Genomic DNA, 16777 nt, shown 5'->3' with positions numbered 1-16777 from the left:
AATTTGCTTCATTCTTTTGGTATCCTTTGTTGAAAAAGAATACTTAGGTAAACTCAGGAGCTGGTAGCTAGCTGCTGACTGGTAGCTACACATATATCCCTGTTATCATTGGCTTACCAATGTGTACAGCTAGCTCCCAGTAGTCCTTTGCTTCTCCTTCAATAAAGGATACCAAGAGAATGAAGCAAAATTGATAATAGAAGCAAATTAGAAATATGTCATGCTCTATTTGAATCACGAACGAAAAATGTTTGGTTTCATGTCCCTTTAAACATTTTAATTTGTTGATATATAAAGGTAGACAACGTAAATGTGTAGATTTTAGAAAAATGTACAGCAATTAATCAGCTTCCATAGTCTATATTTATATACCTTGGCTCTCTCCTTTCTCCCTTAAACACTCTGCCATGTCTTTTACAAGGATTGGAAAGTTGACATCCTTTTGGAATGTGGACATTATCTGCAGCTCTGACCTTGTCGGCTTGGCTTCATGTGTAAAGTAGAAGCCTACTGAGTACCTGGGCATGGGCACAGGATTCTGTGAAAAGATTGTAATAAAAAAGGAATCAGAATCAGTACGCAGCAGGCGGAATATTTGGCTCTTTTTGCACTGACATATGTTATACTGGATCGGCAAAGCCAAATCTACATAATAATGCCTGAGATAGTTTGTGTTCATGCTTGGATTGCTTACACTTGTTCTAAAAACTATTTGGATACATTCTTTAACTACAGAAGTTTTTTTTAAAAAAAATTAAGGAATTTAAAATGCAACACAAAACTATGAAATTGAATTACATGCCAGCCACATATAAACAGATAAGTAACTATAGATATTAAGGAAATCCACACAAATGTATTTCAGTGGATCGAATGGCATTTAATAAAGTTTGCACTCATAAAAATGTATCACTTCACTTGTAATCTAGGTCTAAAACGGCTATTGCACCTTAGATGCAGGAAGAGACAATGTAGGAAGGTGCATTAAAAGCACAACAAAAAGTTAACCCTTAGTACACCTGCAGACTACCACCTGCGGTGTGGGCGTTAAAACCAATTCCCAGTGTATAAAAACTTCAGTGTCAGTGCAGGTGAGTAATAGAAGGCTGCGTTAACCTAATTTTTTTTTTTTATTAAATACTTTTTTATTGAGGTTATGGAATAGTACATCATATGCGAAATGCCATAGAGCATAAACATCAAAATACATGACAACCAGAATAAAGCTATAAGAAAGAAAAAAATAAAATAATAAATGCATCAAATCTGTATGGCTTATCATCTGAAACCTCTGTTTTATATTATTTTTCTGTAATGAATTCCTCCATGAAAACAACGGGCTACTTTTGAACCCAACGGAGCTGATGGATACTGAGAGAGGAAATTGGCGTTGAGAGGGGCCACTTTTGGACCTAGTATGTAAAAGAGCAAGATGGGGAAAAATAGCAGATCAGAGCTGCGTTAAAGAGATGAAAAAGGGAGAGAGAAAAAGGGATGAAAAGAGAGGGGAGTGAAGGGAGTGAGGGGCGGAGTTGTCTAAATGCCAAATCAATGATGTGAATGGGGCAACTAGGGGGCTTACTATCGAGTCAAGGATATGGGCTCTGCGAGTGGGGCAGTACCTGTGGGTAGTTTAGGCTAGGAGTGGAAAAGTCTCATTAAGGACATAGCTTCTAGTATTGAAATAGGTAAATAGCTCATTTAACCTTAAACCTTTAGCATAGGAAGCTTACATGGCCACATTGTAATACGCATTAAGTCCTAATTGTCAGAGAACATGTATCAGGGAAACTGGAGGTATTCTATAACGTGCATACAGTCCCATGTGTGGAGGCTTATGGTTTCACTGCTTAATATGTTCACTGCTACACTCAGGTAGTAAGAGACATAAAACATATTTAGATGTGCCACAATATCAAATAACAAGAGGCTTATGTGGGACATTGCAAACAAGACATAATATCATTAGATGAATCTGTGAACTCACTTATCTTCTAAAGAGCTAACTGGGGTATAAGAGAGCCTCATTAGTACAGTTGTGAACTTGGTAATTAGGGATCTAGGCGTAGGTTTCACTGAAAAAGGAAGTATTCTGCTTACAGGTGAGTTATATCTCATGGACATACCAGATTGGTTAGATATAGAAATGAAGGACAAGGGAGGTTAGTCGGCATATAATAGACATTGGAGCTCTGTAAGAGCAAACTTTATATAGGACCAACTTAATCTCTGGGTAATTATGGGGTTTGAAACTCATCTGCATAACCTCAACATAACCTCAGACTCTGCAACAGGGTAGGTGGTCACATAGAATTCTGAAGGTCAAAAAGGACTCAGAAGCTAAACGGTTACTGAAAAATAAAAGGACTATTACTTAAACTGTACTAGGGGTAACTAATTTCAGTAAAAAGCACAACTTATACTAAATTAAGTAAATAGATAACAGACCACTAACAAACATAGTAAGACATACACCGTTCTCAAACATGTGTTCTCATTAAGGTGCCTGTGTCTTTAGATCCTGCATAATCAGTTTGCACTACCACAGCCAAATCTAAGCTCTGGGGCTCTATGTGGTGGAAGGAGAAAACAGTCACCCAACGCCCAGTCTTGCAGCGGTCATATGGGAGTTTCTTGCCATCTGTGTTTGTGGATGAACGCTAGGTAGTAGGCTCAGAGGGCAGTACAGCTTGGGCAACATTAGGTAGTTCTCATAGGGGAGCAGGGTAAGCATAATGGAGTCTGCAGGGAGTAAAGCTGAGAGCCCGCAAAATACTAGGTTGGACATCACACTGACACTCCATCTTCTGTCTCGGCCGTCTTCAGGATCTGAGTAGGAGGTAAAGAGCAAATGTGTTGTAGCTGGGGTTATATTTGTTTCAGCATTTAGCTCATGGGTATGCAGAATTTGATGGCTTTCAGCGATCTGTCGTAGCACCGAAGGGCTAGATGAGAGTTTTGGCGAAGTCATCATTAAGTTGCTGTCAGCATTATCCTCAAATTTGTAACTTGTACTCTTCTTCTCCCAGTCCTGCAAGATAGGGCTAATCGAGGCATCCTTAATAGTTAATCCCTCCATTATGCTCACTGGCAGCTTATTACTTTTTAATGCATCACGCAATCTGGAGGAAGCTTGTGTCATCCGATATTCCGTGTCCTCCATAGCTGCAGCGCTCCGCTTATCGGAGAGGATTGCTGCAAGAGAATAAAACTGCCTCTCCATCTTGACAGTCAATAGTCTGAGCAAATCGACGGCTGTGACAGCCATCGTGCGGTATCTCTGGGCTCCCTGGTTGCGACTGTAGTGTGTTCCTCCTCTGTGAGACTCGGGTACTCAGCTGTACCGCCAGTGTGTGTCTCACAGGATACCATAGGACCGGGGAGTAGGTAGAGAAAGTTTATTGCTATATTCAGCTTCAATCCGTTCTCTTACTATGTTGAGCGCCATGCGGCTCGCAAGATGGCTGCCCCTTAGCTGGTATGTCTGTAGATTATGGGCGATAGAGAAAGGTTCCGTGTATGGACGTTTTTAGATCCCCTTTTCACCTCCGTTTTTTGTAGTACTGAACTCCTAGGCATAAATAAGATGTTTTAAAGATTCTCGGGCAACTTTGAGCGGTCTAGTTAACAATTAAAGATAATATGTGAGGAGAGCTCCTTCTAAGTGCGACCGCTCAGGTGCCCAGCTGGCTCCGCCCCCCAACCTAATTTTTAAAATAATTTATAAAGGCGTCTGAAAAGTGCCCAAAACTGCCATAGAAATTATGTGGTATGTATATGTCCCCCGGGCATGATGGGATCTGTGTATTTTTTATCAATCTAACTAGTTAGAATTTTATTGTAAAACCACTAAGCATTACAACTAAATGATTACTCTATAGTAAACCGTCCATTTCTGCAAAAAGAATATTGGGAATCAAATTATATATATATATGCTGGGATAAAATGAATATATACAGGTATATTTTATATATACACACATTTACAACAAATCAGTAAAATTTAAACCTAGCTATGATAACCCTCTTTTGTGCAACACCAATAACTAAACATAAGAATCACAGAGAATTAGTCCCAACAAATTGTTTTTTCCAATTTTAATTTTATGCCCATTTTACTAGGGTGTGGCCTATTATACGCCATTCAAAGACTATATAGGAGTATCCTTAAACTAGGCCAAAAGCCCTGTCTAGACTACAAAGTTGTATCTGGAGGAACGGCCTGGTGTTTTAAAAAGGTTGTCTTAAGTAGTGGCTATATGAATTTTCCAGGAAAAATTTAAGTTATGACTCATGTTTTTCCTCTGTCCTTTGTAAGTACGCTGTTGGGGAAATTAGGTCTCAGATTGGTCAGAGAACCCCTATCAACAACGAGTAGATCAGCCCATCAGAAATCACCTTATTCCATCTCTTTGAGAATGGGAGGGATTAAAGCTCTGGTATGTGGGAGTGTTTTTGTCTTCTTCTTGTGGACTGGAGTGTCATCCCATATATGATAACCTTGTGGACTCTTACCATCATATGAAAGAAACAGCTGTGGCTAATTGAGGTCGGAGGACTTTTCAGATTTATTTTTAAATAAATGTATGATCATTTTGTACATTTAAAATTATTTTTTTAGAGTTTATTCACTCTCAGGATTGCTTTAATGCAAAAGTATACTAAAAGTATACAAAAGTATACTAATATACTTGTATATGTACTTGTATGTAGTATACTGATGCATTTCCTGTTATATAGCAAGTGTATTTTTATTGTGATACATATTTTTTAGCCTGAGGAAACAGCTCTTAGTCAGCTGGGAAACGCGTCACTTTTTATTAAAGTTTTATACATTTTATACACTTGCTTGCCGTTTGGTGTACTATTCTGAGGACCCATTATAGCTGTGGTGCCACTGGTAACCTGAGGATATATCAAGATTTGCTGGGAGTTATCCAGTCTACTGGGCGACTGTTAGGTCCCAGTCTGCTGTTAATGTACCTGGAGGTGTATTGGATCTTGTAAGTTTATTCTTTACTTACTTATTGCTTTGTCCAAACGATACTGGGCTATGTGCATATACTTTGTGTCCACTTAGGAAATCTACCATCAATCCATTCAGGGACATCTTTTGGTTATCCACTACTATTCCACAGTGAGCCGGACCACTGCGAGGCCTCTACCATTAGCACCATAGGGTGCGCTGCTCTTTGTGAGTATACACATGGATTTGTGTTTATTGTAGCTGCCTATCTTTGCAATACTAGGCCATGTTGGTGCCTCTGTTTTTTCTTTTTTCAGTTAATGCAAAAGTAATATCTAATGTTAATTATCCCTTTAAACACTCAACCTCAGAGTAAGCTGGACAGTTTTGAATAATTTATTAACAAAACCAAATTATAATCAGTGAAATTAAACCAGTATTATATGTTTACAAATAAGTGAATGAGAAGCATAAAGATAAAAATACAAATCCGTGCACTGGATATTGTAAAGGAATAGAACACAGAGAATGTCCTTTAATATTCAATATCCTTTAAAGAAAAAAAAAGAAACTTACGTAGTTAAAGGGACATGAAACACAAATTTTTTCTTTCATGATTCAGATAGAGAATACAATTTTAAACAACATTCCAATTAAATTCTATTATCTAATTTGTTTTATTCTTTAGATTTATTTTGTTGAAGAAATAGCAATGAACATGGGTGAGCCAATCACACGAGGCATCTATGTGCAGCCACCAAGCAGCAGCTACTGAGCATATTTAGATATGTTTTCAACAAAGAATATCAAGAGAATTAACCTATGTAGCTAATAGAAGTAAATTGGAAAGTTGTTTAAAATCGAATGCTTTTTAAATCATGCAATAAAATGTTTGTGCTTCATGTCCCTTTAATTCTGTTAGTAACAGAATTACACTATGAAACTCTTTTTTTCTCTTTGAGAGCTATTGAAAATTAAAGGATATTACCCAAGTTCTATTCCTTTACAGTGTCCAGTTCACAGTGTTATTTACTTGTAATAAATAAACCTGATGACAGAAATTTTTTGACAATATTCTGCATATGTGTTTAATGTCGTGAAATGCTACCAAAGCATCCAAAGATCTTGTCTTTTCATGTGCATGATTCTTTACTTTCTTAATATTTTCCTGGCACACCCACAGCTGCAATTTTATACTGTGCTCTTCTCTTTCTGCAGATCGCACCAATTGTTTAGTGGGCCTGAAGCAGATTTTGCTCTGATAAATGACATAAATTCACTTCTCCCTTACTGTTCATATTTATGACAAAACACTGAATTCATGAGCACCTTTTTTTCAATGAATTTAAAGGGAAAATCCAGTACTTTGACCTAAATCTGCCAATGACTATCATTTGCAAGATGTAGGCAGTTTTAGAATTTGCATGGATTTCTGATCATTGCAGCTGCTTGGAGTGAAAAATAGAGATTGCATTACATTTCCCTTTGTCTACATTCAACTATATATTTTCATTTAAAAATAAAACCAGTTGTCATTTAGATGTACTGTACATTGCTAAATAAGGCAGCTCTTTTGAAATTAATCAAGCAAAATGCTATGCTCAGAAAAGCATTATTTTATATAATAAGCTATTTAAACAAAGGTCTTTTTAACATACAAGAGGGAGAATTGCAACACAAGTCACAATATTTAGCTAAGATTGCAGAGAAGATTTTGGTATTTTGTAAGTGCTGTTTAATTTCGTGTGCTATAAAACAAGCTGTAAAAAGAGCTTAGATGGAGAAAGAACAGCAATTAATATAAAAATAAACTATCGACTTCTGAAAATGACTTTTAATGTCTCAAAATAATTAAAGGAATATTGGACTTTAATATGATTGGCAATACATATAATGCATTGCTGATTAACAGATACATTTTTAAAATAATAGAGTAGATACAGTTAAAAAAAATCCATCAATATTTTTCCTGTTCATTTTATCTTACCTATTATACAGCCCCAATCTGGTCCTTTAAAGGACCACTAAACTTGATACTTCAACAACGCATAAAATGATTAATTATTGCAAGTGAAACATTATTCCAATATACATTCATTATTTATTTTGCAGCCTTTTTGCTGTAAAATACATCTAAAAATTGTACTTGTTTGACTTTCTCCCAGGGAGGCTTGGGTTAATATTTTCAGGCAATTTATGTGAGTTTTTGTTTACTTTCCCTCCCACCCAAAGCTTCTATGGTGTCAAATGCGTTTAAAAGGCGGATTTTCAGTTTTGCATCAACAATCATGATAGGAAAACCATTCTTTGTAATAGTAACTAAGTTGAATCAGTGCTAAACCTCATTAAGGGAAAACAAGAGGGCAGGTTACCCCAGTCTGCAGATGTGCAAAAATAGGTTGTGCTATACCTGAATATTAGTTTGTAATTGGTAAGCTTCTGCTTTTTTCTCAAGTGGAGAGCTCTGCGCCATGCACCCAATCAAGGCCCATACTGCCTAGATCATTTTCTTGAATGGGAGAGTGCTCCCATACCTGTAAATTTGTTCATAGGGATTGTTTCATGTTGTGGCTCATAGCAGATATAGTGCACATTTGATAGGCTCACTGAATTAAAGGGACAGTAAAAACCTTGTAAGACATTCCTGTTGTGCTGCTAAAGAATAATTTATCAGCCAAGTCTTAACATTTAAAAAAAAAATTAACATCCTTTTTTTCTGCAATTATCTTTCAATAGAAAAAATACACCCACCATTTGGCTTATTTGATAGAGTCAATCTGGGCTTTAGTTAGCAGACTACCAGGCAAGCCACGCTCATAAAATTAGTATAAATGCATTTATTTACAGTTGTTATCAGTTAACTCCAATTAGGGTCAGCTATCTAGCAGAGTTAGCCTTGAGAAGTCAGCAGGTGCATTTCATGTTCTGAGTATTAGAAATGACTCAATTTTCAGAGCTAAATTACATGAAAAGGGGCAAAATAAATAATGAAAATATATTGCAAAGTAGTTTAATTATGCATAAACATTTACATACAAATCCCAAGGTGTTTACTGTCCCTTTAAAGCTAGCTTGTGATAGGTAGCTACAGAAATGTATGTCTTGTGATTGGCTCACCTTGTGTGATCAGCTGGCTCCCAGTAGTGTATTGTTGCTCTTTCAACAAATGATACCAAGATAATTAAGCAAATTTGTTAATAGAAGTAAATTGGAAAGTTGTATTAAATGGTATGTTCTATCTGAATCGTGAAATCAAAATTTAGGGTTTCATGTCCCTTTAAAGAAAACAGGCTTTATGATATGGTCTCTGACTAAAAACCCCAGATCTGTGATCATAAAAAAAATAGCCAGTGGAAAGGTTTGGAAGCTGCAGAACAATTAAGAAATGTAAATATACAAAAATGTAAATGCACTTTTCAATTTGATCAAATCTATTTAATTTACTTATTATGTTTAAGTCCAGTGTCAAGTTACAGTGACTATAACAATTAAGTAGATGTTAAGAATCTTGGGGTTGATCACATTCTACGGTTTGATAATTATCTCCATGTTAAAGACTGCAGATGAGCCTATTTCAATGTCAATATTATCTAAATTAGCCATTTCCATTGTTTATCGGCAGCCCTTGTGTAATTTTACATTTTATTTAAAGGGACATGAAACCCACATTTTTTTTCTTTCACTTTTCAGATAGAGCATATCAATTTTGCTTCATTCTCTTGGTATACTTTATTTAAGCAGTAATGCACTACTGAGAGCTAGCCGAACACATTGGTAAGCCAATGACAAGAGGCATATATGTGCAGCCACCAATCAGCAACTAGCTTCTAGCTCCTAAGCCTTCCTAGGCATGCTTTTCAACAAAGGATATCAAGAGAAAAAAAGAAAGTTAGAAGTAAATTGGAAAGTTGTTTAAAACTGTATGCTCTATTTGAATCATGAAAGAAACGTTTTAAAGTTTCATGTCCTTTTAACTTATACCAGCCCTGTTTGGCTGATCACAATCCAAATTCTCTATGCTTAAAGTGACAATAGTATAACATTTCTTTCCTCTTAATGGGCCCCATCCGATATGCAACGGCGACGCCGGTTTTTGCGCTGGTTTGGTATCCTATATACAGCGCCGCATATAAATGCGGCACGTATATTTCACCCGTCGGACGTAGTTTTTTCCCCCCTAGGCTAACATATAAAAGCAGCGGGATTTGGTATCCAATATCCAGCGCAAGGCCTTACGTGGAGAAAATGGAGAAAACTTACTCCATTTTCACCTCGCCATAAAAAGCAGCCGTAGCAGGTCTTGCGCTGAGTATGGGAGCACCTTAACTCCCTATAATGCCTACAAAAAAAACCTAACACCTAACGCATGCGCAATGTCTATCTACCTGTCAACCGCAATACCTAATAAAGTGTTTAACCCCTAAACCACCGCTCCAGGACACCGCCGCCACCTACATTAAATATATTAACCCCCTAATCTGACCCCCCTACACCGCCGCCACCTACATTAAATATATTAACCCCTAATCTGACCCCCCTACACCGCCGCCACCTACATTAAATATATTAACCCCTAATCTGACCCCCCTACACCGCCGCCACCTACATTAAATGTATTACCCCCTAATCTGACCCCCCTACACCGCCGCCACCTACATTAAATGTATTACCCCCTAAACCTAAGTCTAACCCTAACACCCCCTAACTTAATTATTATTTAAATAAATATAAATAATATTAATATTATTAACTAAAGTATTCCTATTTAAAACTAAATACTTACCTATAAATAAACCATAAAATAGCTACAATAATTATTATTATTAATAATTACATTGTAGTTATTTTAGGATTTATATTTATTTTACAGGTAACTTTGTATTTTTTTTTAACTAGGTACAATAGCTATTACATAGTTAATAACTATTTAATAGCTACCTAGTTAAAATAATTACAAAATTACCTGTAAAATAAATCCTAACCTAAGTTACAAATACACCTAACAATACACTATCAATAAATGAATTAAATAAATTAACTACAATTATCTAATATAAAATACAATTAAATAAACTAAACTATATTACAAAAAACCCCACTAAATTACAAAAAATAAAAAAATATTACAAGAAGTTTAATCTAATTACACCTAATCTAAGCCCCCTAATAAAATAAAAAAGCCCCCCAAAATAATAAAATTTCCCTACCCTAAACTAAATTACAAATAGCCCTTAAAAGGGCCTTTTGTGGGGCATTGCCCCAAAGTAACCAGATCTTTTACCAACCCTTAAAAGGGCTTTTTGCAGGGCATTGCCCCAAAGTAATCAGCTCTTTTACCTGTAAAAAAAAGGAAATACAATACCCCCCCAACATTACAACCATTACATTAAATAAACCTAACACTACCCCATTGAAGATCACCCTACCTTGAGCCATCTTCACATAGCCGGGCCAAACTCTTCATCCGATCCGGGCAGAAGAGGTCCTCCATTCGGCAGAAGTCTTCAAGCGTCCAGAAGTCTTCAAGCCTCCAAGCGGCATCTTCTATCTTTATCCTTGTGGCGAGGAGCGGCTCCATCTTGAAGACCTCCGGCGTGGAACATCCTCCTCGGCCGACGACTACCCGACGAATGACTGGTCTTTTAAATGACGTCATCCAAGATGTGGTGACTGTAGTTTAAATTTAAAAATAACCTGCCTTAAAATGACAGGGCGGGCCGTGGACTGGATACACCACTAGAGAAATAAATTTATCAGGTAAGCATAAATTGTGTTTTCTCTAGTAAGGTGTATCCAGTCCACGGATCATCCATTACTTATGGGATATCAATACCAAAGCTAAAGTACACGGATGAAGGGAGGGACAAGGCAGGAACTTAAACAGAAGGTACCACTGCCTGTAAAACCTTTCTCCCAAAAATAGCCTCTGAAGAAGCAAAAGTATCAAATTTGTAAAATTTTGAAAAAGTATGAAGCGAAGACCAAGTCACCGCCTTGCAAATCTGTTCAACAGAGGCCTCATTTTTAAAGGCCCAGGTGGAAGCCACAGCTCTAGTAGAATGAGCTGTAATCCTTTCAGGGGGCTGCTGTCCAGCAGTCTCATAGGCTAAGCGTATTATGCTTCTTAGCCAAAAAGAGAGGTTGCCGAAGCCTTTTGAACTCTCCTCTGACCAGAGTAAACAACAAACAAAGCAGATGTTTGTCGAAAATCCTTAGTAGCTTGTAAGTAAAACTTTAAAGCACGAACCACGTCCAAATTGTGTAATAGACGTTCCTTCTTTGAAGAAGGATTAGGACACAAGGATGGAACAACAATCTCTTGATTGATATTCTTGTTAGATACCACCTTAGGTAAAAACCCAGGTTTGGTACGCAGGACTACCTTATCAGAATGAAAAATTAGATAAGGAGAATCATATTGTAAGGCAGATAACTCGGAGACTCTACGAGCCGAGGAAATAGCTACCAAAAAAAGGACTTTCCAAGATAAAAGTTTTATATCAATGGAATGAAGAGGTTCAAACGGGACTCCTTGAAGAACCTTAAGAACCAAATTTAAGCTCCATGGTGGAGCAACAGGTTTAAACACAGGCTTGATTCTGACTAAAGCCTGACAAAATGCCTGAACGTCTGGAACATCTGCCAGACGCTTGTGCAAAAGAATAGACAGAGCAGAAATCTGTCCCTTTAAGGAACTAGCTGACAAACCTTTTTCAAAGCCTTCTTGGAGAAAATATAATATCCTAGGAATCCTGACCTTACTCCATGAGTAGCCCTTGGATTCACACCAATAAAGATATTTACGCCATATTTTATGGTAAATTTTCCTGGTGACAGGCTTTCGTGCCTGTATTAAGGTATCAATGACTGACTCGGTGAAGCCACGCTTTGATAAAATCAAGCGTTCAATCTCCATGCAGTCAGTCTCAGAGAAATTAGATTTGGATGGAGGAAAGGACCCTGAAGAAGAAGGTCCTGTCTCAGAGGCAGAGTCCATGGTGGAGAGGATGACATGTCCACTAGGTCTGCATACCACGTCCTGCGTGGCCACGCAGGCGCTATTAAAATCACTGATGCTCTCTCCTGCTTGATCTTGGCAATCAGTCGAGGGAGCAGAGGAAACGGTGGAAACACATAAGCCAGGTTGAAAGACCAGGGCGCTGCTAGAGCATCTATCAGCGTCGCCCTGGGGTCCCTGGACCTGGATCCGTAACAAGGAAGCTTGGCATTCTGTCGAGATGCCATGAGATCCAGTTCTGGTTTGCCCCAGCGATGAATCACTTGTGCAAACACCTCCGGATGGAGTTCCCACTCCCCCGGATGAAAAGTCTGTTGACTTAGAAAATCCGCCTCCCAGTTCTCTACACCTGGGATATGGATAGCTGATAGAAGGCAGGAGTGAAACTCCGCCCAGCGAATTATCTTTGAGGCTTCTAACATCGCTTGGGAACTTCTTGTTCCCCCTTGATGGTTGATGTAAGCCACAGTCGTGATGTTGTCCGACTGAAATCTGATGTACCTCAGAGTTGCTAACTGAGGCCAAGCCTGAAGAGCATTGAATATCGCTCTTAGTTCCAGAATATTTATTGGAAGGAGAGACTCCTCCTGAGTCCACAATCCCTGAGCCTTCAGAGAGTTCCAGACTGCACCCCAACCTAGAAGGCTGGCATCTGTTGTTACAATCGTCCAATCTGGCCTGCGAAAGGTCATACCTTTGGACAGATGGACCCGAGATAGCCACCAGAGGAGAGAATCCCTGGTCTCTTGGTCCGGATTCAGTTGAGGGGACAAATCTGTGTAATCCCCGTTCCACTGACTGAGCATGCATAGTTACAGCGGTCTAAGATGTAAGCGACATAATGCAAACGGCACTATGTCCATTGCCGCTACCATTAAGCCGATTACTTCCATACACTGAACCACCGAAGGGTGTGGAATGGAATGAAGAACCCGGCAGGAATTTAGAAGCTTTGATAACCTGGACTCCGTCAGGTAAATTTTCATTTCTACAGAATCTATCAGAGTCCCTAGAAAGGAAACTCTCGTGAGTGGGGATAGAGAACTCTTTTCCTCGTTCACTTTCCACCCATGCAACCTCAGAAATGCCAGTACTACGTCCGTATGAGACTTGGCAATTTGGAAATTTGACGCCTGTATAAGGATGTCGTCTAAATAAGGTGCTACTGCTATGCCCCACGGCCTTAGGACCGCTAGAAGCGACCCTAGAACCTTTGTAAAAATTCTTGGGGCTGTAGCTAACCCAAAGGGAAGAGCTACAAACTGGTAATGCCTGTCTAGAAAGGCAAACCTGAGAAACCGATGATGATCTTTGTGTATCGGAATGTGAAGGTAAGCATCCTTTAGATCCACTGTAGTCATATATTGACCCTCCTGGATCATAGGCAGGATGGTATGGATAGTTTCCATCTTGAATGATGGAACCCTGAGGAATTTGTTTAAGATCTTTAGATCCAAAATTGGTCTGAATGTTCCCTCTTTTTTGGGAACCACAAACAGATTTGAGTAAAAACCCTGTCCTTGTTCCTCTTTTGGAACTGGATGGATCACTCCCATAACTAGGAGGTCTTGTACACAGTGTAAGAATGCCTCTCTCTTTATCTGGTTTGCAGATAATTGTGAAAGGTGAAATCTCCCTTTTGGGGGAGAAGCTTTGAAGTCCAGAAGATATCCCTGGGATATAATTTCCAACGCCCAGGGATCCTGAACATCTCTTGCCCACGCCTGGGCGAAGAGTGAAAGTCTGCCCCCCACTAGATCCGTTACCGGATAGGGGGCCGTTCCTTCATGCTGTCTTGGAGGCAGCAGCAGGTTTTTTAGCCTGCTTACCTTTGTTCCAGGTCTGGTTTGGCTTCCAGACCGCTTTTGATTGAGCAACAGTTCCCTCTTGTCTTGCATTAGAGGAGGTTGATGCCGCACCTGCCTTGAAGTTTCGAAAGGCACGAAAATTAGACTGTTTGGCCCTGGAGATTTGGAAGTCACGTCAGCTGACCATGATTTAAGCCATAGCGCTCCTGTATAGCAAAACCAGAATTCTTAGCCGTTAGTTTAGTCAAATGAACAATGGCATCAGAAACAAAAGAATTGGCTAGCTTAAGTGCCCTAAGTTTGCCAAGTATGTCATCCAATGGAGTCGCTACCTGTAGGCCTCTTCCAGAGACTCAAACCAGAACGCCGCAGCAGCAGTGACAGGGGCAATGCATGCAAGGGGCTGAAGGATAAAACCTTGTTGACAAAATATTTTCTTAAGGTAACCTTCTAATTTTTTGTCCATTGGATCTGAAAAAGCACAACTGCCCTCGACAGGGATAGTAGTCCGCTTTGCTAAAGTAGAAACTGCTCCCTCCACCTTAGGGACTGTCTGCCATAAGTCCCGTGTGGTGGCGTCTATAGGAAACATTTTTCTAAAAATAGGAGGTGGAGAGAACGGCACACCTGGCCTATCCCATTCCTTAGTAATAATTTCTGTAAACCTTTTAGGTATTGGAAAAACATCAGTAACCACCGGCACTGCAAAGTATTTATCCAGTCTACACAATTTCTCTGGCACTGCAATTGTGTCACAGTCATTCAGAGCAGCTAAAACCTCCTTTAGTAACACGCGGAGGTGTTCAAGCTTAAATTTAAATGTAGAAACATCAGAATCAGGTACTCTGCCTGAGTCAGAAACATCACCCACAGACTGAAGTTCTCCTTCTTCAGCTTCAGCATATTGTGAGGCAGTATCAGACATGGATCTTAAAGCGTCAGTATGCTCTGCATTTCGTCTAACTCCAGAGCTATCTCGCTTACCTCTAAGTTCAGGTAGTCTGGCTAATACCGCTGACAGGGTATTATCCATGACTGCCACTATGTCTTGTAAAGTAAACGCTATGGGTGCCCTTGATGTACTTGGCGCCATTTGAGCGTGAGTCCCTTGAGCGGGAGTCAAAGGATCTTACACGTGGGGAGAGTTAGTCAGCATAACTTCCCCCTTATCAGAATCCTCTGGTGATAAATTTTGCAAAGACATAATATGATCTTTATTGCTTAAAGTGAAATCAGTACATTTGGTACACATTCTCAGAGGGGGTTCCACCATGGCTTTTAAACATAATGAACAAGGAGTTTCCTCTATGTCAGACATGTTTATACAGACTAGCAATGAGACTAGCAAGCTTGGAAAACACTTTAATTCAAGTTAACAAGCAATATAAATAAACGGTACTGTGCCTTTAAGAGAAACAAATTTTGTCAAAATTTAAAAAACAGTGAAAAAAGGCAGTTACACAAACGCAATTTTTACAGTGTATGTAATAGGCTAACAGAGCATTGCACCCACTTGCAAATGGATGATAAACCCCTTAATTCAAAAAACGGATAAAAAAAACGACATAGACGTTTTTTAACAGTCCCAGCAAAGTGCCACAGCTTTACTGTGGCTCCTACCTTCCCCAATAAACGATTTTAGGCTCTTTAGAGATGTCCTGTAGCATTCAGGGGACTCCTAAGGAAAACTGGATGCCTCAGTCTGTAATTTTAACTGCGCAATAAAGCGCTAAAATAGGCCCCTCCCACTCATATTACAACAGTGGAAAGTGTCAGGAAACTGTTTCTAGGCAAAAATAAAGCCAGCCATGTGGAAAAAATTAGGCCCCAATAAAGTTTTATCACCAAGCATATATAAATAAATAGATCATCTACAAAACATTTATGCAAAGAAAAAATGAGTGTATAATGTCCCTTTAAAGGGACATGAAATCCACATTTTTTCTTTCAAGATTTAGAAAGAGAATGCAATTTTAAACATCTTTTTAATTTACTTCTATTATCTCATTTGTTTTATTCTCTTGATATTCTTTGCTGAAAATCATATCTATACAGGGAGTGCAGAATTATTACGCAAGTTGTATTTTTGAGGATTAATTTTATTATTGAACAACAACCATGTTCTCAATGAACCCAAAAAACTCATTAATATCAAAGCTGAATAGTTTTGGAAGTAGTTTTTAGTTTGTTTTTAGTTATAGCTATTTTAGGGGGATATCTGTGTGTGCAGGTGACTATTACTGTGCATAATTATTAGGCAACTTAACAAAAAACAAATATATACCCATTTCAATTATTTATTTTTACCAGTGAAACCAATATAACATCTCAACATTCACAAATATACATTTCTGACATTCAAAAACAAAACAAAAACAAATCAGTGACCAATATAGCCACCTTTCTTTGCAAGGACACTCAAAAGCCTGCCATCCATGGATTCTGTCAGTGTTTTGATCTGTTCACCATCAACATTGCGTGCAGCAGCAACCACAGCCTCCCAGACACTGTTCAGAGAGGTGTACTGTTTTCCCTCCTTGTAAATCTCACATTTGATGATAGACCACAGGTTCTCAATGGGGTTCAGATCAGGTGAACAAGGAGGCCATGTCATTAGATTTTCTTCTTTTATACCCTTTCTTGCCAGCCACGCTGTGGAGTACTTAGACGCGTGTGATGGAGCATTGTCCTGCATGAAAATCATGTTTTTCTTGAAGGATGCAGACTTCTTCCTGTACCACTGCTTGAAGAAGGTGTCTTCCAGAAACTGGCAGTAGGACTGGGAGTTGAGCTTGACTCCATCCTCAACCCGAAAAGGCCCCACAAGCTCATCTTTGATGATACCAGCCCAAACCAGTACTCCACCTCCACCTTGCTGGCGTCTGAGTCGGACTGGAGCTCTCTGCCCTTTACCAATCCAATACCATCCATCTGGCCCATCAAGACTCACTCTCATTTCATCAATCCATAAAACCTTAGAAAAAT

At 38.9% G+C, this 16777-nt stretch overlaps 1 protein-coding gene across 1 annotated transcript in view; it reads right to left on the bottom strand.

The window, feature by feature from the left end:
* Positions 1–16777, bottom strand: part of LOC128651855 (uncharacterized) — a 199174-nt gene that overhangs the window by 171002 nt on the left and 11395 nt on the right. The window contains exon 3 of the mRNA XM_053704840.1: positions 373–538. Coding sequence (XP_053560815.1) covers positions 373–538 — 166 coding nt within the window. The remainder of the gene's footprint in view (positions 1–372; positions 539–16777) is intronic.

The sequence above is a fragment of the Bombina bombina genome, chromosome 3, assembly GCF_027579735.1.
Source record: "Bombina bombina isolate aBomBom1 chromosome 3, aBomBom1.pri, whole genome shotgun sequence".
Taxonomy (NCBI): Eukaryota; Metazoa; Chordata; class Amphibia; order Anura; family Bombinatoridae; genus Bombina; species Bombina bombina.
This window is presented reverse-complemented; position numbering and strand designations above follow the sequence as displayed.